This window comes from Anastrepha ludens, chromosome 2 (genome assembly GCF_028408465.1).
Source record: "Anastrepha ludens isolate Willacy chromosome 2, idAnaLude1.1, whole genome shotgun sequence".
Classification (NCBI taxonomy): Eukaryota; Metazoa; Arthropoda; class Insecta; order Diptera; family Tephritidae; genus Anastrepha; species Anastrepha ludens.
Window position 1 is genome coordinate 34,188,211 of NC_071498.1, and position 25,546 is coordinate 34,213,756.

The following is a 25,546-nucleotide window of genomic DNA, read 5'->3' on the forward strand; positions in this document are numbered from 1 at the left end:
TTCAAGCTATATTTTGTTACTGACGATAGCTCCGAGTAAAAGTAATACAAAAATGGTATGCCTTGAAATGTCTTCACTTGAAGGATACAACCTTAAAGGATTTAAACATCTCAAGTTTTATCCCTAAGAGCAGCTGATAATATTCACAAGCATTCTAACTGTGAAGTCACCTGCAGACTTTGAAGTTGTGCTGCCGATTCTGCTGCCGATTTTCCCTGGTACGACATTTCCCCAGGTACATCATTGCTTCGTCGCTTGTATTGTATATATATACGAGATGTGTTCAAAAAGTATCGCGAATTTTGAATTTTCGCAGATTACGTATATTTGAATTTCGATTTTTTGGTGGCCATATGCCGACTCTTAAAAAAGTACTCAAAATGTTCTATTACTAAACCTAAGATGGTTAGGTCGATAGGTAGACACATAGGTCGCCGTATTCGACAATATATATATATATATAAGTAATTAATGTGTGTACACTCTCTCCACTGTATTAACTAAATCGGTGCCATGCCAGTCATATTAAAAGCTTGTGGTTTCAAGTCCTCCAAACTTTTAGAATACTGCACTTACGACACCTTGTGAGCCATATAACTGTATTTTATATAAATCGTTTGCTAACACTGCCCATCTATGTCATCTACGACAATTCTATTTACCAAAATGTCAACATCAGCACCCACAAGTGTCGAAGCTGAGTCCCACTCAGTACTGAAAAAAGTTAAGAAATAATATTGGTGAAATTTCGTCAATGAATTTGTGAAAATATAACAAATTAGTTTTAAAGTAGTGTCGCCGTCGTTATTCTTACATACGAAAAACGATGGAGAGTTTTTTCGGTCGAGGCCACGATGGATATGTGGGACGTAAAGAACATATTGTAAGCAAAGTCTGGTTCTGCTTCTCACCCAGCGCAACATTGTTTATCATATCTTGCGTTTTATCTAACTAATAAATTTTATCGCCCTTAGAAAAAGTTGCATGCGAACAGTTCGGAAGATGACAATTTGGACGAACTGCCACCGATGATGGAAGAACTGTGTGTGGTGGACGGTCTGCGACCAAGCCCCGGTGGTCCTTTCTCTGCGCTGACGCCTTCCATGTGGCCACAAGAAATTCTCGCGAAGCTTGGACAACCCGAAGCGGAGGTTGCTGGTCCTAATGATCAGCCAGACTACCGCTTTGATGAATTCGGTTTTCGTGTGGAAGAAGAAGACGGTCCGGAACAAAACTCCAATAAATTGCTTTCTCAACCATTAGTTGAAGATGCGCAGCATCGATTACAATGGATTGCACATTTAGAGTTTTCACATAACAAAGAGGCTACAGAATTGACTTGGGAGAATGTGGATGTTGTACTGCCACGCACCGAGAAGTTGCGAAATATGGTGCGTGAAGGTATACCGCATTCACTGCGCGCACAAATGTGGATGCGTTTATCTGGCGCGCTGGCGAAGAAGCAGAAAAGTGAAACTAGTTATCATGATATAGTCAAGGGTGAGAAATTCCATTTCTTTCGAGAGATTCTTTGCTTTATTTGTCATTTACATTAGCCTCAGGGAATGATCAACTTATGACCTCAAAACAGATTGAAAAAGATCTGTTGCGTATATTACCGACAAATGCCTGCTTCAGCAATCCGCATGGTACTGGCATACCACGACTGCGCCGCATACTACGTGGAATCGCATGGCTCTTTCCAGATATTGGCTATTGTCAAGGTACTGGTGTAATAGCCGCTTGCTTGCTGCTTTTTATGGAGGAAGAAAATGCCTTCTGGATGATGGCGACAATAGTGGAAGACCTATTACCCGCTTCGTACTATTCCTCAACATTGCTTGGCATACAAGCCGATCAGCGTGTCATGCAAACGCTAATCGCAAATTATCTAACGTCGGTTGACGAGACACTTAAAAAGCATGACATCGAACTATCCCTCATTACGTTACATTGGTTTTTAACACTGTTCGCCAATGTTGTGCATATGAAGATTTTGGTGCGCATTTGGGATTGGTTTTTCTATGATGGCAGTATAGTACTGTTTCAACTCACATTGGGTATGCTGAAGTTGAAGGAAAAAGATTTCCAACACCTTGAAAACTCAGCGCAAATATTCAATTCGTTATCGGACATTCCGGGTGAAGTAGATGATGTAGAGGTTAGTGCTGCAAATCGAAAGTGCATTTTAAAAATATTTACCTTTAAATATATTTGCAGATACTGTTCCATCAAGCACTCGAGGTGGGAGGCTCTTTGAGTCAAACTGTCATCGATACGCATCGTCGACGTCATCTTGCTTATCTGATGGCTGATCAGGGTGGCCTAGTTGGCAATCCCGAGGCGGTTCCGAATCTACCCAAACAGCATTTAGCACGTCGGCAAGTACGCAAAAGCAAGTCCATATTAGAAACATTGCTCTTTCGCGGGGACAATGATTCGGTCGAGCTGAAAAATAAAAATATAAGACAAACTGAGATTCTGGTCGATTTGCGTGAGGCAATATTAAAGGTGGCACGGCACTTTATCACCATTGAGCCGAAGTTAACAGCTCACATTCAACTGACAGCGAATTATAGCACTGATTCGCATGCTAAGGACCATGAAAACTTCATAAATGTCGCGCGTCGACGCCAACGGAGAGCGAAAGCTTTGCATGACTTCGAACGGCACGACGACGATGAGCTGGGCTTCCGCAAAAATGACATCATCACCATAATTAGTCAAAAGGATGAACACTGTTGGGTGGGAGAATTGAATGGACTGCGTGGCTGGTTTCCGGCAAAATTCGTCGAATTGCTAGACGAACGCAGTAAGTTGTACACATCGGCGGGCGACGACGCGATTTCCGAAACTGTTACAGATTTGGTGCGGGGGACACTAGCGCCATCCATTAAGGCTTTCCTGGAGCATGGCATGAAAAGACCATCATTTCTGGGTGGTTCGATACATCCGTGGCTCTTCATCGAAGAAGCAGCTACGCGCGAAGTGGAAAAGGACTTCGAATCGGTCTACAGTCGTTTAGTGCTATGCAAGACGTATCGCCTCGATGAAGACGGAAAAGTGCTGACCCCAGAGGAGTTGTTGTTCCGTTGCGTACAAGCAGTAAACCAGTCGCACGACGAGACGCATGTGCAAATGGATGTCAAATTGCGTTCACTGATATGCCTTGGATTAAATGAGCAGGTATTGCATTTGTGGCTGGAAGTGTTGTGCTCTTGTCAGGATGTTGTACAAAAATGGTATTACCCTTGGAGCTACATTGATTCGCCGGGCTGGGTGCAGGTCAAGTGCGAGCTGCGGATACTTTCCCAATTTGCCTTCAATTTGAATCCAGATTGGGAGTTGCCACCCAAGAGGGGGAAAGAATCTCAACCGCTGAAAGATGGTGTGCGCGATATGCTGGTAAAGCACCATCTTTTTTCATGGGACTTGTGAGTCTTATAGCGGCGAGGAAATTGGAAAAATGCATTTGTTTTTAAGTTTAAAATTTTGTTTTTACAGAAAAAATTATAGGCAGCACACTATAGGTATTAAGCGTGATAGTATTTTTTTTTGTTGTTGTTAAGTTTTAAAGTTTTTGTGCAACATTCCTGCAATGTCGATGGGAAAACGTTTAACGCTCTTGTTTTAAGATCTTTAGTCACAAGTTTAATGTAGTCTTACTAAATTTAAGAATAGATATTGAAATTTATAGCTATGCAAATGGCCAGCCACCACATTTGCAAGTGGAATCGAAAGAAAAGATGCTAGTTAATTGTAAGCAGTACCCAACCCCTTTAGCTCCAACTTATCGTACTTATTATGACTATAAAATTAATATATAGTATTAATGGCAGGCAATGGCAAACCTCCGAGTGTATTTCTGCCCCGAAAAAGCTCATAAAAAATATCTGCTGTTCGGAGTCGGTTTAAAACTGTAGGTCTCTCCATTTGCGGGAACCCCATTAAGACGCTCGCCAGAAATAGGAGGAGGAGGTCGGCCAAATACCCAAAAAGGGTGTAAGGGCCAATTATAATTATTACGCGATTGCTTTCAAAAACTGTCCACCTCGAAAAGTAAGTTAATACTAGAATATCCAACTAAATCTTATTCAATCCAATACTAATTTATATAATTTTCGTTCAACATTTAAATGTCTATTAAAAGCAAATAACGTATTTAATGGTATTATCATAAATGATGTATCAATTATAGTCCATTTAAATGCAATTTATAACTAATTCGCTCACTACATGTGCGTATGTATGAAAAAATATGTGTACCGTACGCTTCGATTTATGTGTTAATCAAAGTTTTAGACCATCCATACTTTACTTATGTATGTTGTTAACTTCAAAACCAATTAAAGATCCCATTATAAATAAATACATTTGAAGAGCATTTTTTGTGTTTGAATTCAACCGGTGTTGAATGTATTTTGTTCATACACATATGTACAAATATTATATATAATCTAACTTAGTCTATGCGCATATTTATAAAGAGAATCGTCCAATTTCTCAGGTAAAATCCAAGCAAATACACCTAACTGCACACTAAACCCAAGTAGTCGTCCATAAGTGTGCCGATCGCGAACTGCAAAAAAAGGCATTCACTACAATTTCAATTTAAATAATAATTGTTGAATACTTACAATACCAGTAGCGTCTACACGTGTACCGACGATCTTTAAACGTATCTTATCTTCTCCAGAAATCACCACATCTTCATCTTTTGATTTGTAGCATGGTGGATTACCATTTGGACAGAACTGCATATCAGCTGGTATGGACTGTGAACAAAAACAAAAAATACAGTCGTGAAATCAAAACCTAATATATATTTAGTAAATAAAGCACTTACGTGATGTGATATAAAACACGAGAGTGGCCCAATTTCCGCAAACATGCCAACCTGCATTTCAAAGAAAGACACATTCCATTATCAATTTATAACAACTTTTACTAAGCTCACTTACTTTGTTAATTTGCTTTACGACGGCATCCAATACCTCGCCCTTGAACGGCCGAAAAACAATCGCTTTATATTTCACTGGGTACACCACAAATCCCTGACCTGGTTGTATTACACCAGAGCCAATCTGATCGATTGTGGTCACTGCTATCACAAACCCGTATTTTCCCGTGCAGGTACCTTCTACTTCTGTGTACAATTTCTGCTTTACAGTCTCCAGCAACTGCGGACCAAAATAACGCGGATGCAAGAGAATCTCGTGCTCAAGTGAAATCTATCAAAGATAATGAGCTGTTTTTAGGAAGAATTTAATTTTCACACACCAAGCTTCACTTACGTGATAAAACATTGCAATCTATTAAAATATTTGTTAAGTAAAAATAGCGTTAGTTAGTTATATTTCACTTTTTTTTTTTTTTTTTTTTTTTGGGGTTTAGGTTGCTTCAGTATTTCTGAGGAAAGATTGAAGACTTATTTGGCCAGCTTAAGAGCTAAAACGCCAACTCCAAGTGTAAGTTTTCTTTTGTTTCCAGTTATAGTTTGACTTGTGTCATCTGTTTTATAGGTTTACTTGAATGTCTTTAAGGAAGTTAGTGATGGTATTGTAATGGGTTATGTTGGTGTTTCGATAGAATTCGATTATTGATGAGTTATTATTGATAGGTGGGTACTTGTTTCTTGAATTAGAGTACTTGTTGCAATGAAATATGATGTGGTTTGTGTTTTCTGTCGTATTGCATGTTTCGCATTTATTATTGTTGTATATTTTCATTTTGAATAGTGTATCTTTGCAAAATGTGTGGTTTGAAAGGATTCTATTGAACTGCTTTAGTTCTGTTGGTTGCATTTTATGGTCTTTTTTATGAAACCAGGGTTTTTTTAGTAGTCCTGGAAATAATTGGCCATAAGCTTTGCCTTTATTTAAGATTTTTTGTTTGTAATCTTGTTCCCATTCTTCTTTTATTTTTTTATGTATCTCTTTTATAGCATCTTTGATTGTCCAGGGTATTCTGATTAGGCTTCCGGTTAGTGGTGCGTTCTTTGCTGCAGAGTCTACTTTGTCGTTCGGTTTAATGTTGCTGTGGGCGGGGATGTGATGTATTTCCAACTTTTCGATATCTGAAGCATGTATGGCTTCTATAATGTTTTGAGCGATGTAGTTATCGCTTTCCTGGTTTTTTAGTGTGCTGATACTACTGAGGCTATCTGAAAGGATGGCTACTTTCGGGAATTTTTGCTGTATGGCGAATTCTATTGCTTTTTCTATTGCAATCAGTTCGGCTGTCATAGAAGCTACTGTTTTATTGCAGTAATATGTTTCCACGGTGTTCGATTTTTCATGTATGAATGCTATTCCTGTTTGGTTGTTTCTTATTGATCCATCTGTGAATATTATTTCGAATTGGTTGTCTTCGAGTTGTTGCTTTTTTTCCTGATATATCTGCTTTATAATGTCCTGGTTTGTTTCTTTTTTGTTTTTACCTGTTTCTTTGAGGAATCTGTCGTTCAGATGTAGTCTTTGGGTATGTGCCGGTTTGTTGTTAATAGGTGCTATGTTATGAAAGATTAGGTTATATTTTTGGCATGTTGAATAGTAGCTGGATTTTTTATCAAGGTTGTTAGATAGTATCATTCTTTTTGCCGGTAGGTTGTATGCAATACATTTGGTTATTTCTTTTGCTGTTGCCATCTCCAATCTGTATTTGGGTGGCATCTCTGCCGCCATATGGTAAATTGTGTGCGTTGGCGTCGATCTAATTAGTCCTAAACTTCGTCTCATGTTTGTATTGCAGCATTTCGTGAGTTTTTGTAAGGCGGCTTTGGAAATGTTAGCGAAGGTTGAAGCAGCGTAGTCCATTTTTGCTCGGGCGAAGGTTTTGTACAGTTGCAGGGCTCTTTGTGGATTTATTCCGAAGGTGCAACCGCCTAGTATATTTAGGAAGCGGCACGTTTGGTTGGTTTTATCCACTATTTGTTTAATATGGTGTGTGCATGAGTTATTTACGCTTATGTATCTGCCCAGGTATTTAATTTGGTGAACTTGTTCCAGTCTATTGTTATTTAAATGGATATTTATTTCCGAGCTTTTTTGGTTGAAGTATATGACTTTCGTTTTGGTGCAGTTAACTTTTAGGTTTATTTTATTACAGATGTCCGTGAATTCCTTTATCTTGTCATTGAGGATGGTCTGGGTTTGTTCTTTTTTACGATTGTAGCAAACAATGAAGAAATCGTCGGCGAATTGGAACAGTTTGCAGTTATCGTTGATTATTGCGTGGGTCTGTGTGGTGTATAGATTGAAGAGTGTCGGGCTGAGTCCACTGCCTTGAGCTAGTCCATTGCTCGTGCTTACCTTCTCATGGCCTAATATGAGATGTCGGCGTTTTAAGAAGGACGTTATCCATCTGGTTACTCTCTCATTTATCTGCGTTTTCTTTAGTATGTCATTTAGAATGTTTATGTCAACGGAGTCGTATGCTTTTTCCACATCTATACACGCTGCCATTACTTGTTGTTTTTCGCTTTTGTGTAGGGATATCGTGTTTATCAAGTCGTTGATACATTGAGCTGTCGAGTGGTGTTTACGAAATCCGTAGGATCGACTCGGGAGTAGGTTGTGGTCTTTAATTTTGTTATCTATGTGTAGTTTTAGAATACCTTCTAGAAGTTTTGCCAATACTGGGAGTAAGCATATCGGTCTGTAGTTGAATATGTTTGTTAAGTCGCCTGTTTTTTTGGGGATTGGTATTATTCTAATGTTCCGCCAATCTTCTGGTATTGCACCTTCTTTCCAAACGTTTTCTATTAAATTGAATAGTTTTATTTGTTCTTCGTCGTGCAGTTGTAGCAGCATACGGTATGAAATTTGGTCTGGCCCTTTTGCTGAGTTTTTGTTTCTAGTGTGTAGGAACTTTTGGAAGTTGGTTATATTCATTTCTAATAGAGTGTGGTCTGCGTTATTGATATTTGTGTTCGTCGGTGTGGAGTCTAGGTGTGTGTTTCTAGCTATGAATTCTAGATATTTTCTTTTTTCTTGGTTATTCCAGGAGTTGTTTATTTGTTTTTCGCATTGGTATTTTTTAAGGTTTTTTATTTTCGCCCACATATCTTTAATATTTGTTGGTTCAGAAATTTCGTCTATAACTTCTTTGAAGGCTTTATTTTTTTGTTCTTTTATATGTTCTCTGAGATTATTTTCAGCGGTTGTTAGGAGGTTACAGTTTTCATTAGTTTTGTACTGATTATATTTTTTCCGGGCGGCATTTCTTAGTCTGAATAATCTTTGGGATTCGTTGGTCCACCAATGTTTTGGTACATATTTATTGTTATTGTTATTGATTGTATTTTTCTCTATGGTTTTCCTTATGGCGCTGGTGAATTCTTCTAGGGTGTTTCCTATTTTCAGATTATTCATCTCTTTGAGTACGTTGTTCATTAAAATTTTAGCTGTTGTTTGATGGGGTATGAATTTATCCTTAAGTGTTACGATTATTGGGTTATGGTTGCTGTTTGTCAGTTTGCTTATCGTGTTCCATGTATAGTTGATATTTTGGTTTATGAACGTTACGTCTATAGCCGATGATGAGTTGTTGGTTGAGAATGTAGTCGATCCATCGTTGAGGCAGAAAAAATCATTATCTGTAATAGCACTCTCGAGTACAATTCCTCTTGCGTTTGATGGGGTTGTGTTCCATGTTGGTGCTTTGGCGTTGAGATCACCTCCTATTAGTGTCATATTTTCCGCTTGCCTGCTGTATGTTAATATTTTCTCTATGGCAGTTTTAAAGGTTTGTGTAGATAGGTTTGGTGGGCAGTAGACGCTTATAATATTGATGTTCTTCTTGAGGTTTATCGTTGCGATCCCAATGTTTTCTATTTCGCTGGCTATTTTAAAAATCGAGAATTTGATGTGTTTTTTGAGATATATTCCTACACCTCCGTATCCGTCTTGTCTGTTAGCGTATGCGTAGTTGTAGTTGTTTAGGCTTGTGTCTATGTTGTTTGTTAGCCATGTTTCAGATAGTATGGCTATGTCTATTTCATGGTTGTGTAGACAGATCTCAAGTAGCTCTTTGTTTCCTGGTTTTTTCAAACTTTGTATGTTACTTTGAAGAATCTTCATCATTGCTATTTTTACTGTTGAATATAAGATTGCTGTCTAGAAGGATGCTTATTTTGTTGAAAGCTGTGCGAATATTATTAAGTAATTCTATTGTATTATAGTTCAGTCTTTCGTTGACGTTGGATGATATGTGCTTTGTTATGGCTAGGTTCAGTTCATTAAAGGTTTCTTGGGTTTCTTTGATTTGTTTGGATTCTATTGATACCATGTTTGTTTTTACGGGTTTTGTGGCTTCTCTCCATTGTTGCATTGTTTTTAGGGCATTTTCTTCTTCTCTTTGTCTATTTTTGTTGTTGGTTTTTGTAACTTTGGCGTAAGGCAATAGTTTGTGGATGTAGGAGGTGGAGCTGTTTTCTTTATTAAGTGTCGGATTTGTTGTTTCTTTCCGGAGGGCAGGGAATTGTTGGTCGTAGTTGTCAAGTAACTCGAATCTGTTTCCAAGAATATCGGTTACTTTTTTGTGCGCTTCCTTGTGGGATATGTTGTCAATTGTCATGGTTCTTTTTATAATAAAGGCCTTTACTCTTGCTGGACAGTCTTTGGCCGTTGGAGCATGTTCGAATTTGCAGTTGACGCAGGAGAGTTTTTGGCATTGTCCCTCTATCTCGTGGGTTTGGAAGCATTTCCTGCATCTTTCCGATTTTTCTTTGCAGTGTTGTGCAAAATGGTTGAACCTGAAGCATCTGTAGCATTGCGATAGTGTTATAAATGTCTGGACTTTTATTTTGGCGTAGGCGTATGTCACTTCGTCTGGTATATTTTGTCCTTTGAAGAAAATTTTTACTCTTCTGGTAGGGATACGTTTTTCTTTATCGTCTCTATCCCTTCGTTCCACTCTAACTAGTTTTTGTATCGGTATGGCGGACTTGATGTCTGCTTTGAGTTCTTCCATGGATATTTCTGTCGGTATGTCAAATATGATGCCTATCTTAGATATGCAATGCTGAAGGATTCTGGGTACGTATCCTCTTTCTATCAGGTTCTTGTTGCTGCAAATCGCGTTGGCTATTTCCGCTCGCTTGCACGTTACTTTCACTCTTCCGTATCCCACTTTGCTCACTTCTTTTAGTTCTACGATCTTTAGTTTTTTTAAAAGGTTGGACACGGCTATGACGTTAATAGGTTTTCTTCCTAGTCCGTCGGTCTGTGAGTCGATGAAGACTATAAAAGGTCCCTGGTGGTCATTATCGTATCTAGGTTCTTCATTTTTGGAGTTATCTTTGGTCGTCGTTAGGGGTTTGATTATAATGTTGCTTTCTGAATGGTCAATCTTGGTTCTTTTTTGTGCGCTTGGAGATTGTTGTGCCCAGGAGCCCTCTGGCTCCTCAGCCTCCACGTCCATTTTGCGTTTGTTGTTCGCTATTTGGTTTAGTTAATTTTGATTTCTGTTTGTTGAAAGTAATAGAATTTCAAGAAACTGGTTTTTTTTGTTTTTTTTCTCCTCTTAAATTTTTGTTTTTCCCTTTCCTGTCTATTATTTGTTTTATTACACTTTTTATTAAACACTCTTTTTTTTCACTATAATTTGGTTTCCCGCTCAATCAACCGTCGTCTTCAAGCGTTCGCCTCGGAATGTGTATATTTCACTTTAACAACTCTCCGAAACTGATGAAATGTTTACTAAAGCAAGGATAATTATAAACAGCGGCGGTAAAAGTTCACTACTGCCAAATGTCAGCAGCGCCAGTGCTGGTAACGTGATTGGCAGAGTTGCATTCGTATAGAGTTTTATAATTCGGCAGTTCACAAAAATAACACTGTTGTCACACGTACAATGAATATTACGGAAGTTGATTGATAAGCAGTGTGTCACTGAAAATCTAGAAAATGAACTGCAAATTGTTTGTGATAAATGCAAATTGATTTCAAAAACGTTTCAAAAGCGAGGTTGTACCAAAGCTTTTTTTATGAAATACAAATAATTTTTACTTATTGGAAATTCATAGAATGTGCCAAAATTTACTGCCTTTAACCGTTTTAGTGCTTAAGAAGCGACTTTTGCCTTTCTCGCTAATTTGATAAATTTTTACCACGATCTGCAAAAACAACAATATAAATGAAATCAATTATTTCTCACGCAAAATGCCGTTGATTAAAATGTTAGCCACTAAAATCCGCAATTTTAAACTTTGTACAAAAAAAAAAAAATTATCAAAATATCACTTTCGATTTCATCACAAATGCATTCAGTGCGTTAATGTACCACGTTAGCTATGTTCTATTAGTCAAAAATCAAGGTCCTGATAAAAATTTTCCACGCAATTGCAACAACAACGATTTATTTACGTCGATATGAGGGAAATGAAATTGGAATCAGCGATTTGCAAGATTAGTTGGAAAGAAGCTTGGCACAGTGATTTAATTGAAGTATCACTACACCAAAGCTAAATGCGATTCAATTATTTGGTTTTTATTAAAAAAATAAATATTTGAAAATAATAAAAAGTAAATCGAATGCCATAAAAATGTTAATAAAGTGACACAGCTGTTTACAATTTAGATGACCATTCACAATAGAGTAGCAAAAATATAATAGAATCGGTTCAATCGACAATCTATTGCTAGTGGACGTTCGTAATAGGTTGTTGGGTAAAAAATGGGATATCCAACCAAAACTATCCAATTGGTCCTACACAGCCTTTATAAGGGCAATACTAACATATGCGGTCCTAGTCTGGTGGCCCGCAATAGAAAAGAAATACAACCAAACCAAGCTGAACAAGATACTTACATACAATGAACAGCGTGTATCTTAACAGCAGGAGCGCTTAGCACCAGTCCTACTGAAGCGTTCAATGTACTAATTCATCTATTATCATTAGGCTTACAAAAAAAAAACAATCGCCATTTGCAGCGCGGTGAGGCTCAGAGACATAGGAAGCTGGACAACAAAGTCATACGGTCACAACAAGATCCTCCTACAGGGACTCTCGCTGCTCAAAAACAGATCAGACTACACAGTCCCCGACTTTAACTTCAAGAAAGACTTTACGGTACGTTTTCCACCGAGAGCCGAATGGGGTAAAGGAAAGGTGATTGGAAGATACGATATGGAAATCTACACTGACGGTTCTAAAACGAGCTGTGGTGTGGGAGCTGGCTTCCATTCGGAGCCGCTCAACCTACCTCAGTCAATTCGACTTCCTGACTATGCCAGCGTGTTCCAGGCAGAACTTTTAGCAATCAGAGAAGCATGCAAATCACTAAAACTCTCACTAAAACTCAGGGAAGTTGGTGCAAGAGTAGCTATCTTTTCAGACAGTCAAGCAGCTATCAAGGCTTTAGACTCCAACTTCACTTCACCCAAACTAGTCCTACAGTTTAGAGAGAAACTAGAATTACTCAGCCATTGGCTTGAAATTACTCTGATATAAGTTCCCGGCCATAGGAACATACGGGGTAATGAGATAGCGGATGAACTAGTAAGAAAAGGTTCGACACTAGACATAGCAGAGGCGGTGGTAGTCTCCACCCCACTCAACACAATAAAAGCATCCATTGCTTCACACTATCATGATTTAGCCGAAAGAAGGTGGAAGCAATTAACTACATGTATTACAACAAAAAACACATGGCCGTCGTACAAAATCCAAAGGACGAATCACCTGTTAGGATGCTCTCTACCAAACATTTCACGCATTACTGCAACCCTTACAGCTCATTGGAAGGTAGGGAATAATGCAGCCAGACTCAACCTCCCCTTAAATCCCATCTGCAGAAGCTGTCAAGCGGAAAGGGTGAAGGACAGTCTTTTCCACTACTTATGTGAATGTCCAGGGCTAGCTAGGGCACGACTTCGCTATTTCGGTAAGCCTTTCTTACAGCAAATTAATGAGATCTCAGACATCGAGATAAAGATTTGCTACTATACTTGGATCTCACAAATTGGATCTGACTTAGAAGCAAAAGACAAAAAAAAAAAAAATACAAGACATCATTACACGAGGACAGTGGTAGTATAACGGTGATGGTCGCTAATTAGGATTATTTCAGTAGAAATACTCCACCAGTTCAACAACAACAACAAACATTTTAATAATGCGTTCACATATAACTAGACTAACCACTTTTAACGAGCTTAACTCCCAATCCGTAATTGAAAAAGCGCGATTACCCATACAAAATTTCTCTTCTGAAATCCGAGATTATGAAATAAACTCAGATTATAAATATACTTTTTGCTGTACAGCCCTGTGCTATCGATAAATATTATTACAAATATAAAGAAAAAGTAAAAACTTAATTAAACCAAACCAAAATTACTAAATTATTCCGCCAAACCAATTTTTATGAAGAAAAACCTTTCAAAACAGTTGTTGTAGTAGCATAAACATTCCCCATACATATGTATACGGGGAATGCTAAAGTGACAGTAATTGTCCGGATATAAATCCAGGTCGTTCCGGTTATGAAGAACCGACTGTGGTGGAAACGCTTTCAAAACAGTCTTGACAGCTGATTGTTAGTTTCCAGCTAATTTGCCACATGTGAACGAGTAGATTAATTTTTCTGTATTTATTGCTAATCACTGAATATGTGAACGTACACACTTCCTAAAGAAGTCCAAATCATTACAAGTATTTTTTGTTTGTTTTGCATCGTTGAAAAAGGTATCGAAATTCTGCTAAAGTGCTCGCCAATATCTTTAAATTTGATTTTTGTTGTGCAGTGCTATTATAATTAATAAATATATATATATATATATTAGGCCGGGTCGATTTGTGGGGAGGCAAAAAAATCGCCCATTACTCTGTGAAAATCATATTCTAGGGATCAAAATAAGAAACTTTGCCGAAGGAGCCATACCTCTAAAGCGAATTCTGATGTCTGACGATTTTCACAGAGCAATGAGCGATTTTTAAATCGACCCGCCCTAATATATATATATATAATTGGCGCGTACACCCTTTTTGGGTGTTCGGCCGAGCTCCTCCTCCTATTTGTTGTGTGCGTCTTGATGTTGTTCCGGAAATGAAGGGTCCTATAGTTTCAATCCGACTCCGAACGGCAGATATTTTTATGAGGAGCTTTTTCATGGCAGAAATACACTCGGAGGTTTGCCATTGCCTGTCGAGGGGCGACCGCTATTAGAAAAATGTTTTTCTTAATTTTGATGTTTCACCGAGATTCGAACCTACGTTCTCTCTGTGAATTCCGAATGGTAATCACGCACCAACCCATTCGGTTACGGCGGCCGATTAATAAATACTGTATGTTAAGTGAAGATTTTGCGGTCTGTTGTGTTAAAGCCTAAAATCGCATACTCGCATGCGATTAATTGCTAACCTACGTCACTATGTCACCCTTTAAGATGTACACAGATTCAAGTTTATAAAACACGTTTTAAAACTATACTCATCAAAGCAAATAGAGAAAAATGTGACTCGACTGAAACCTGCCGCTGAGCTGGGCTGATGCTGAGATTTGAGTAGATACATACATAGGTATAACATTTAGAAGGCTAAGAGATAATATTTTTTAAACTTCCGAAACATACGCAAAGAATTGAAATCAGTTTGATTTTAGCCGCTGAGTCGTTGAGTGTGCCTGGTGAAGATTTGTGTTCGATCTTTGAAAATAATATAATTGATGCAGATAATATAAATAATATATAGTTACATACTTATATTTGACTATATCAGGTATGGCGATTAATATACATAAATTCTCATTCGTATAATTCGCATGTGAGCAAATGTATTTACATACGTATTTACTTATTACTTAATTAATTAATTACTTCTGCTACTTAGCCAACTTATTACAATGTAAGGAGGCTTTATTGTATGCATTAAGAAAAAAATGAAATTTAATTAGTACATATTTATTTACATATTTATAAGTTTATATTAAACAAATACCGGCAGCAGATAATGCATTTTTGTTTTTAAGTCTAAAAGCATAGTGTTTTAAAAATCATAAATGCTTAGTCGTTACTTCATACAACATTTAAACACATATACTCTTCCAAAATTTATAGCAGCATCTATGCACATACATATCTACATATTTGCAAATTTTGTGTGATTTACTTTTATTGTAGTCATTATTGGGTTTACCCATATTTGCCAAACTTCTTCAAGCCGAATTGCCGAATGCTAATTAAGTTGAAAATAACAGTATAATTGGAAAACCCCCAATTCGATGACGTTGCTATTCGACTCTCTTACGTAGTACGAGGTTCGGCTATTAAAAAACGGGACCGAGAAGAAGTACGCGTGCGCCAGTTGTTCGAATGCAGTACCTCTCGTTTATAGCCAAAGCATTCGCTCGCATCCAAGTTGTTTTTTTTTTGTAACATTCGGTAAAACTTAGAAAACCGCTACTGAGTCTTAAAATTTATTAATAGAAAAGTTTGTGTTTTTGAGTGGTTTGAGCGTTTTGAATAAGGTCGCTAATACTTTAAAGATAATTCACGCAAGCAAAAGTAAATCCCAAGCTAAAAACAATAACGAAACATTGATAATCTGGTTTCAACTGGTATCTTTCTGAAGGTCAAGCAAACAATTATTCAATAAATAATTGGCGTATACACTTCTGTTAGGTGTTTGGCCGAGTTCCTTCTCCTATTTGTGGTGTGTGTCTTGATGTTGTTCCACAAATGGAAAAACCTACAGTTTTAAGCCGACTCCGAAAGCCAAATAGAGCGGAGCTTTTTCAGGGCAGAAATACACTCGGAGGTTTGGTGCGCGACTACCATTCGAAAGTGTGTACGTTCGAATCTCCTTGCATGAAACACGTCCTTGTTATACACGGTTTAAAAATAAGAAAAACACTAGCCGAATTGTAACAGAACATATTTTGAGTTCTGCATTAAGACAATGCACCGACTAATTTCGCATTATTCATCAAGAGGTTTCGAGCCGAGTACATCATCTGAGAGTTACAGGCCCTTCACAATGGGTCCGTTGCGGAAACGAATTCGACTGACAACAGATTGTGTATATTTAGGTAGTTGTACGTGCTGTATGTCATGCCGGCATGCACAAAGTTGGCAACTCTCTACTTTTGCCGTACGCCAAGTCCGCTGCAAATGACAGCTAATTAAAGAAAAACAATTTTGTATCGTAGACATTTTTATCGGTGGTGTTATTTATTAAATCAAATTCTGCTCTTCTTCCTGATTGGCGCGATTACCGTTTACGCGATTTTGGCCGAATTTAACAATCTCATCAGACATTCTTTCGCGTGCTAACTGGCGCCAGTTAGAAATACCAAGTGATGCCAAGTCCTTCTCCACCTGATCTTTCCAACGCAGAGGAGTCCTTCCTCTTCCTCTGCTACCAGTATCGAATACTTTCAGAGCCGGAGCGTTTACATCCATTCAAACGACATGACTCAGCCAACGAAGTCGCGGGAACTTTATTCGCTGCGCTATGTTTATGTCGTCGTAAAGTTCATACAGCTCATTGTTTGATCGTCTGCGATACTCACCATCGCTAACGTGCAAAGATTCAAACATCTTCCGCAGAATCTTTCTCTCAAACACTCCAAGCGACGTCTCATCGTCCAAGCTTCTGCGCCATACGATAGGACGGGCAAGATGAGAGGCTTATAAACTGTTACTTTTGTTCGTGTGTTCGTGGAGAGAGCAATTGCCTACTTAGTCCTACTTAATTGCCTACTTAGTCCTAAGTAAGAGAGATTCTCCATTGGATTTCAAGATTATATAAAATTAAGAGTACAAAAAATGAATGGAATTTAAATTAATTAAGTCAACAGAACCCAAGTGGAGAAGCAAGTCGAAATCCAAAATTTGTTCTGAAAAATCCGTATGAGCCCCGAACTCGAAGTTGTGGTTGCACTCATCATGTACAACTACCATAAATTCTTTTAAACCCCGCTTTCCCTTTAATAACTTTAAAATTGTTATTATTATTTCAATAGTTTAAATTTTTACTAACTAATTTTTGTAATATATTTCACAACTAACAAAAACCTCTTTATACCTAACGAAATATAATATAAACTTTTTTTTTGTTTATATGCGGAAGCCGGTAAGATTATCCGTCTTCTTCGCCAAATCCTAAGCGGTTCGTCTTCCGTCATTTCACGTGATTGTTAACAAGCAAATTTGTATGAAATCAAAATAAAATGGTTTATAGTACAACGTCAGTCTTGTTAATATACTTCATAGTCACACCTAGTGTAGTAATTATCGTACTTAAATTCGATGATGCATTTGTGAGATGCCGACTCCAGAGCAGAGCCATATGTACATAAGTAATAGTGCATCTTCTCTCAGTGCTTATTCGAAGTTTGTCAGTCACGCATACCCTCCTATCAACGTTTCCAAAGATAAACACATGCATACAGCCATACATACATACACATATGTATGTGCAAATTTGATCATTGAAAATTTCAAGTTCGGCGATGTGTCTTTAAGTTTTCGTATTTTTTACAGGTTTTCGTGCCTGTTTGATTATTAAGTATCGTTGTGAAACAAGTATTTTAGTACAATTAGTGCAATAAAATATACCTGAACAGCTCTCGTTTCGTTAATCTGCTAGAGGTTGATTTCTTCAAGCTGTTAGTGATCTAATTTTTATTTTGTTGCTGTTGACTTTTTGGAAAAATATTTGTGTTTTTATTATTTACACATTTAAATTAGGTTAATAAGTACGTACAGGCACACATACAAACTCACACAAATATTGCTGATAATCCATTTGAAGATCAGCGTAATAAAATAATTAAAAAAAATCTGTGCTATGCTTTACTTGTAGAACATTTTTATAATTTAGATGAATTAGGTAGGGTATGCAACTTCAGCACTTCTCTGCTATTTATATTCCACTTCAACTTCCGAATTGTGCCATCACCTTCGGGCGCCGCGCTGTGTATTATTTCCAAGTTCTAGTAAATACTTAATAAATAAATTACTTAATATCACTGATTTCAAATCAATTAAGAGGAAACAATAAAAACTAGAAAAGTGAAACTGAAGCGTTTGGAGGGAAAGGAATTTATTTGGCAGAATACCAAGCGCGATGTTGTTTTCACTTTTAAATTTGCGTCAGAACTTGAAAGTTTGAATTGTTGGTGTTTTGTGATATAAATAACATTTTGGACTAATTTTTGTGATTTCAATGGACTAGAACTGATTAGCGGCCGCCATAGCCAAATGGGTTGCTATGTGATTCCCATTCGGTAGTGCTCGGACTCTGAACGTGGCATGAAATACCAAAATTATATAAACGATCGCCTCTCGGCAGGCAATGGCAAACCTTCGCAAACCCAAAAAGTTTTTAAGCCCCATTTACAGGGTTGCCCATGTTCGACGGACCCGACGGATTTCGATGACTCTTTGAGCTCATTCCAATCGACGAGGCTTGTCCGCAGGCAACAATCTTTGCGTCAATTGAATCTTATACGGGAATAAATGCAAATCAATGCGGATAATTCGTTGTAAAGCGGACCGAGCAATGCTCAACTGCTGAGAACGGCGATTTTGGGATGTCCTTGGCGACGCCTTGGTCGGTTTTGATTGGGATTCTTTGGATTAGAAAGTCCAGTCGAAAACCTTTCGTACAAACGTTTAATGGTGTTCTTAGAAGGCGCACTTTTTACATTATTTAATTTTTTATACGCACGTTGAGTTTTCACAATTGACTTCTTTTGTTGAATGTTTTTAACAATTTGGGAGCGCTCGCGTGGCATATACTGTCCATCCCACTCGGTATGTCATTAAGCGATCTGACGTCTCTGTCAAAAGATACAGGGTTGCCAGATGGGTCCGTCGAATATAGGCAAACCTGTATATATTAGCTTGGGGAAAAAGAAATCCCGTATTTCCTGGGTAGATGGCCGTAATGATCGATATCTCGGAAAGTATCAATCAAATAATTTTAAGTTTATACTCGTTGTCAAGGTGATATTTCACACTAAAAAAGTTCTTCTGCTGTTGTTTGTTTGTTCCATTCAGTTACAGGGTGTTAACAAAGGAAATCAACAAAGAGAAAATTAAATGCTTTTTTAGTTTTCCTTTGATAACGGCGAAAATGCAAGCGAGTGCAATTTTGATTTCGTCGATTCCGTTTAGGCATTTTTGATGTTAAAGACAAAAGACACGACAGACACCCAACTAGGTGCTGCGACTTCTCCGTCTATTCGGAAGCATTTCGAAAGTGTGCGGTTTCGTAATGGATTTCTATCCATGGTACTCCATCATTCACAAAATTTTCATTAATGGGATAGAAATATCGAATATTGCAGTACTTCCAATATGAATGCTCTTAGAGGAAGTACTGTAAAGTAGATATAAGGATTTTAAGAGGAGGGTAGGTACACTAAATAATTAATGCAATAAGCGAATAGTTAAAACACTCAAAAACTGAAGATTTATTGAAAATGAAACCCTCTCAAAAAATTAGTGGTAGTGCAAAATGCTAAACTCTGTTTAAGAGATATAAGAAAAAAAAACAGAAAGATGTGGAAATATACTATGGAATATATCTTTGATATTTTAATTTTGTCCAATAATCCCTTAATATACCTAATTTCGACAAATAAACCAAATAGTGTTAAGAGAAAAGATACATTAAATTTATAAGTACTAAATCTGTTCTCCGGCCCAGGCTTCGATGAATCCTCTAACCCGATTCGATTTTTTGGTCTTTTGCAATATAATTTGTTTAAATTTTTATTATTAAAAAATATACAAGAAAATTATTGGTCGGGCGAAAATCGTTATAACAACCAATTTATAGAAGCTATCAAAACAATTTCTATTTTATTTTGAAATATCTTTCAACTCTAAGCGATCTAATGCAGGCCGCTCTGAATAAACTGTCTAGAAGGACTCTAATTAGCGGGTAGGCTGTGAACCCTCAGAAAACAGAATTAGTGCTGTTTTCGAGGAAAAACAAAATTCCACAATTTGAGAAGCCAACGTGAAATGGTGTAAGGCTAGAAGTCGGAGATAGCGCCAAATATTTAGCTGTAATTCTCGACCAGGCGGCCGCCGTAGCCGAATGGGTTGGTGTGTGATTACCATTCGGAATTCACAGAGAGAACGTAGGTTCGAATCTCGGTGAAACATCAAAATTAAGAAAAACATTTTTCTAATAGCGATCGCCCTTCGGCAAGCAATGTCAAACCTCCGAGTGTATTTCTGCCATGAAAAAGCGCCTCATAAAAATATCTGCCGTTCGGAGTCGGCTTGAAACTGTAGGTCCCTCCATTTGTGGAACAACATCAAGACGCACACCACAAATAGGAGAAGGAGCTCGGCCAAACACCCAAAAAGGGTGTACGCGCCAATTATAAAAAAAACAAAATTCTCGACAAGAAACTACAATAAATTGAAACATTAATGTAGAGGAGAGAGTAAGGAAAGCTGTACTGTAACTCTATTTTCATGAAAAAAGGCCATATGACGCAGGTGGGGATTTTCTCCGAAGAACACTCACTGGCCGTACAGGATCGTTATCAGACCTATCTTCAGCCAAGACAACGATTAGAAACTGGCTTCAGAAGATGCAACGCATGGCGCTTATATGGACATATCAGCGGCGCTCTTGGGACCACACCCTCTGATGCTCTGAATACTCTTTTCTTCTTACCTTCCAAATTTAGTTGGTAAACAAAATATGTACAGGTAACACTGCTGCTCGGCTTGTCGCAACTAATCAGTGGCGCAATTTAGGTGTATGACAATCGGTCTGGCTTCAAAAAATTCGGTTGACTATTGTTTGAATGAACCATACTTTATTTAAGATAGTACTATAATTCCAGCTAGATGTGGGTAGGTTCACAATATACTTGGTTGGAATAACTGCTTACGTTCTTTACTGATGTCTCAAGGCTTGACGATAAAGTTGGCTTTGATGTCTATTGAAGGAAGCCAAAAGTAACCGTTTCGGGCTGTCTTCCTAAATCGCTGTAGCGTTTTCCAGGCCGGAATTCTAGCTAATACTGAGGTAACTGTCTGGTTGGGCAAAAAAATGACTATCTTTAGAGAAATCTATATTTATTCTGACAACCAAGCTGCGATTAAATCTCTTGGTGGGGTTATCACTAATTCCACCATTTCTCTCAAATGTCGAGCAACGAGATGGAGGAATATTTCTGCATCCATTTGGGAGTCAGGACATAGTGAAATACCAAGGAATTGTAAGGCAGACAAATTAGCGTGATAGGGCACTACCACTCTTCTCTCTCTTGGTATAGAAATTGTAGGTATACCCTTCTCAACCTACAAACTGGGTGCACAAGTAGCATGGCAACTTCAGCCAACACGAGATGGGTTGATAGCCTGACATGTAATGCTATAAAAAGAACTTGGCCAAAATGAGACGTCAGGCGCTCAAATGCGCTACTTAGTCGGTCAAGGAAAAACGTCTCTACGTTAGTGGCATGCCACAGGCCACTGTCTCATAGGGCGACATGCTCAAAGATTGAACATACCTCATTTCGACTACTGCAGAAGCTGCAAGACTGAGGAGTAGGAAGAGCCCGTCAGACATCTTCTCTGTTACTGTCCTGCGTGGCATGCCATTAGATTTAGATACTTGGACTCTTCGTTCTTGAATGACACTGATTACTCTTGATTAATGGGTTTGCACTTAAACCCAATTGGTTTAACGAGGAGTAGCAGATAAACTGCTTTTTGTACTTAAGAATCATATCTTTTATGTTGCACAGGTATAAAGAGGGACAAAGAAGAAGGAGGAAAGAAGCTTTATTAACAAAAAACTCAGACCGATTTTGCTTAATTGCTTTAGGTTTAATTTTAAGATTTTTGTACACACATACATACAAGGTGGCGCAAATTAATCATCCAATTTCGTTGTGGAATAACTTTTTACTAAATAAAAAATGGGTTTGAGTAGTGGAAATCTTTATTTTGATTGTCTGTTTGTATACTGCAGCTGTCTAATTCACAATTGTCAAATTTGACGCCATGACGTCATTTGAAACAAAGTATTAATCTTCCGTTAGGGTGATTAATTTTGCGCCAACTTGTACATATAATACTCTGAGATGACATCAACCCTTAGATTTAAACTTTTTATCATTATTTTTTAAGTTATCCTAGAATATTCATTCTTAGTAATATTTGGTCTACCTCGAAACCTACTAATATAGATAAAAAAATTTTGTTCACAGAAATGTTTCCTCGGCCATATATTCATCTCATAACTGTAGCTTTACTGCTGTGCGTTTCTGCCAAACCACAACAATCAAACACACAAGCAAATCCCGATTTGGATCAAACTATTAAGGATATATTTTCGCAAAACCCCTCTACGCCAGTTCAAGGTGCCGGCACTGGCTTTGGTAAAATTGTTACCCCCGAGCCTGTGGATCCCACACAACCGCAAATAGATTTCAATTCGACGAGTGGTAGGGGACCGTGTAATTGTGTACCTTATCACATGTGCGATCCATCTTCGGGCACTAAAACTACTCCAGTCGAGGATGGTGAATTTGACGGTTTCGGCTTGATTGACATTCGCTTCAACAACGATGACCCGGTGTGTGAACATTTCCTTGATGTCTGCTGCGGTAGCCAAAATCAGCACCGTGACAGTCTCACGCCCAAACCGCAAGAGCAGCGTCCCGAGCGTCCAAAAGGATGTGGCATACGCAATGTTGGAGGAATTGATTTCAACATTACTGGCGCCTTCGACAACGAGGCAGGCTTCGGCGAATTTCCTTGGACTGTGGCTTTGCTGCATGCCAGCAATTACAGTTACTTCTGCGGCGGCTCACTCATTCACCCTCAAGTGGTGCTTACGGCAGTGCATTGTGTGATTGGACGCGCGGAATCGGGATTCCTGGTACGTGCCGGTGAATGGGACTCACAGACCACCAAAGAGCGCTTGCCATATCAAGAGCGCAGTGTGCAACGCATCATTACACATCCCAACTATAATCCACGAAATGTCGGCAACAATTTCGCATTGGTAGTGCTAAGTCAAGCATTTGTATTGGCCGATCACATTAATGTTATTTGCCTGCCCAACCAAAATGCAGCACCGCTTGCCAACGCTCAGTGCTTCGCCAACGGTTGGGGCAAGGACATTTTCGGTGAGGCTGGTCGTTACAGCGCCATCATGAAACGTGTACTGCTGCCTATTGTTGACTTTGGTACCTGTCAGACCCGCTTGCGTGGCACACGTTTGGGGCAGAAATTCGCTTTGGATCGCTCGTTCATTTGTGCCGGTGGCGTGCGTGGTGTGGATACGTGTCAAGGAGATGGCGGCGCACCATTAGTCTGTCCCATTGGCTTGCCAGCGGAAAATCGATATGAACAAGATGGCATCGTGTCTTGGGGTATCGGCTGTAATGATGACATACCCGCAGCCTATGCGAGTGTTGCGACGGCACGTGATTGGATTGATCAGCAAATGTTCTCCTTGGGTTATGGCACCACATCTTACACACCGGTTTAAATTTACACACCTGGACGCGTGCATACATGAGAGATTAAAACTTTTGAATAAAATTATTAAATAAAGAATATTTTAATTTCTTTCATAATGCGAGGAAAGAGAGGGTCATACGGTTAAATTGCAATTTCGATGGATTAACTGCAGTACAGTAGGTTCTGTTTTTATGCGGCTTTTTTTTATGCGGTTTTGAAATAGTGCGGTTTTTTTTTTAATTACAAAATGGGAATTGTACATATAAACCAGATTCTAAACCAGCTAAGCAAAAACTCATCACAGATTACATCAGAAATGCTAACCCTACAAGTATGGAACCGCCTGCATAACTATCTAGATCAGGCGTGTACATTTCCTAAAGTGACGAAAGTGATTTTAGGCCAAATCCTAAACGAACGCGCAACATGTGGGTATTGTCTGATTCTATTTCTGACTTAAATTTATTTTTCCATTCTGACGTTTCTTAAATAAAGATATAATTTTCAAAAATACAATTTTTTGTTTATGCGATTTTATTTAATTATTTCAGATTCATGCGGTCTGTGGAACGTATCTATAGTTATAATATGGGACTAGTGCCCTTTTTTATGCGATTTTATTGCATTATTTCAGATTTATACGGTTTTAGCATTTGAAACGTATCTATAGTTTTACTATAGAACTAGTAGCTTTTTTTATGCTGTTTTTTTTATGCTGTTTCTTGCGGAACGTATCTACCGCATAAAAACAGAACCTACTGTATTTTAAAAATGTTGTTAGGCTGGTATTTTTATAATTATTTAGATGCAATTTTAAGTGCCCAAGAGTTGCAAAATTTATTTTGAAATGAGGATAACGCAAATATAAATACAAAATATGGTGGACAATAGTAGATGTGCTTTAAAATTTTTATTAACATTGCGCATTTTCTTCATCTAAAGAAAGCTCGACATTTTTTTTATGTGAAAGGAACCTCCCAATAATATATTATAAAAATCTGCTCGATTTTTGAGCCATTATAAACTTGCACTTTGTTATACCAAAATTCAATGGACTATAAATCTGCATAGACGAAGTTTTGCTCAGATTAAAAAGGTTAAAACAATCCCTGAAAGCTTGTTTTTAATTTTCAAACAGTTTGAAAATTAGATTTTTATGATTTTTGTAGAAGAATAATTTATATTTGCATCAAAGAACTAACGAAATTAATTAGGAAACAACGACTGATTGGAAAAATGAAAGAAACCATGTGAAGTGAGCGGGCACAGCCAAAGTTCCTCTCACAATTTTACTCTGAATGCTAAAACCTTGTAATTTGTTATCCTTGATTCAGACTGTATTGGCTGTGCTAATGTTTTCTTATTTCACCGACATCATCACAATCTTAAACACAATCGCAGTTTTTGCCGACCTCCGTCACATACAGGTAGCCTATTACGTCAGCAAATCAGCTGATTCCTGCAAAATGTTTGAGAGCGGTTAACGGTATGGCGATTTTTGAATTCTCTCCACTGTGATATGTTATAGGTATATGAAAATCAATACCACAATTGATAGCATATTTAAGACTCAATTCAGGCCGTTTAATTTTCCACAAAATCAAACTGTTTTGCCTAATAAATTATTAGGTCTCATAGACGTCCAAGTAATTTCGACATTCAAAAAGGTATTAATGAAAAAAAGGACCTGTGGAATTCGTTTTTTTCTTATAACACTTTCGCTTTCACCTTCTATGTTCTTGCCCTGCGTTAGCTAGAACTAGATTAAAATTCTTAGGAGCTTTACAATATGAGAAGTTAGAATGCCTCTCGGGGTTAGAGCTTCAGAGTTTACTTAGATACGCAGCCGTATTACAAGATGTCCACTACAAAGAAACGTAAAGGTCTAGCTCCATCTGGTAACACTAAGGACCAATAGGTCTATGTGATGGTTTTCAGCCAGCCAGGTAAATCTAACCTAACCTTCGATTTCACTAACGCTTTTAACTTCGTCGTCTCTTTCATCGTAAAACTAATTCTAACGGTTTACACTCCCATTATGCAGTAACCAGTAGTAAAATTCTTTAAATTATATGAGGAGACGTTTTAAAGA

At 38.0% G+C, this 25,546-nt stretch overlaps 3 protein-coding genes across 4 annotated transcripts; 2 read left to right on the plus strand and 1 right to left on the minus strand.

Moving 5' to 3' along the window:
- Positions 1-673: 673 nt before the first annotated feature.
- LOC128868235 (small G protein signaling modulator 3 homolog) lies at positions 674-4,384 on the plus strand. Its single transcript, XM_054110084.1, has 4 exons — positions 674-883; positions 975-1,500; positions 1,557-2,161; positions 2,221-4,384. Exons 1-4 carry the CDS (start codon positions 827-829, stop codon positions 3,436-3,438), a joined length of 2,406 nt encoding a protein of 801 aa, XP_053966059.1. The 5' UTR covers positions 674-826; the 3' UTR covers positions 3,439-4,384.
- Positions 4,372-10,759, minus strand: LOC128868238 (DNA-directed RNA polymerase II subunit RPB7). Of its 2 annotated transcripts, XM_054110098.1 has the most exons (6): positions 10,658-10,759; positions 5,295-5,352; positions 4,962-5,231; positions 4,847-4,897; positions 4,638-4,775; positions 4,372-4,579 (listed from the first exon to the last, which is right to left on the minus strand). In XM_054110098.1, exons 2-6 carry the CDS (start codon positions 5,304-5,306, stop codon positions 4,529-4,531), a joined length of 522 nt encoding a protein of 173 aa, XP_053966073.1. In that variant the 5' UTR covers positions 5,307-5,352; positions 10,658-10,759; the 3' UTR covers positions 4,372-4,528. The 2 variants fall into 2 exon arrangements, with proteins under 2 accessions (XP_053966073.1, XP_053966082.1); XM_054110107.1 differs by lacking the exon at positions 10,658-10,759 and having other exon boundaries at positions 5,295-5,511.
- A 3,822-nt stretch (positions 10,760-14,581) lies between these two features.
- Positions 14,582-23,552, plus strand: LOC128868250 (phenoloxidase-activating factor 2-like). Its single transcript, XM_054110121.1, has 2 exons — positions 14,582-14,722; positions 22,194-23,552. Exon 2 carries the CDS (start codon positions 22,196-22,198, stop codon positions 23,480-23,482), a length of 1,287 nt encoding a protein of 428 aa, XP_053966096.1. The 5' UTR covers positions 14,582-14,722; positions 22,194-22,195; the 3' UTR covers positions 23,483-23,552.
- The last annotated feature ends 1,994 nt before the right edge of the window (positions 23,553-25,546 follow it).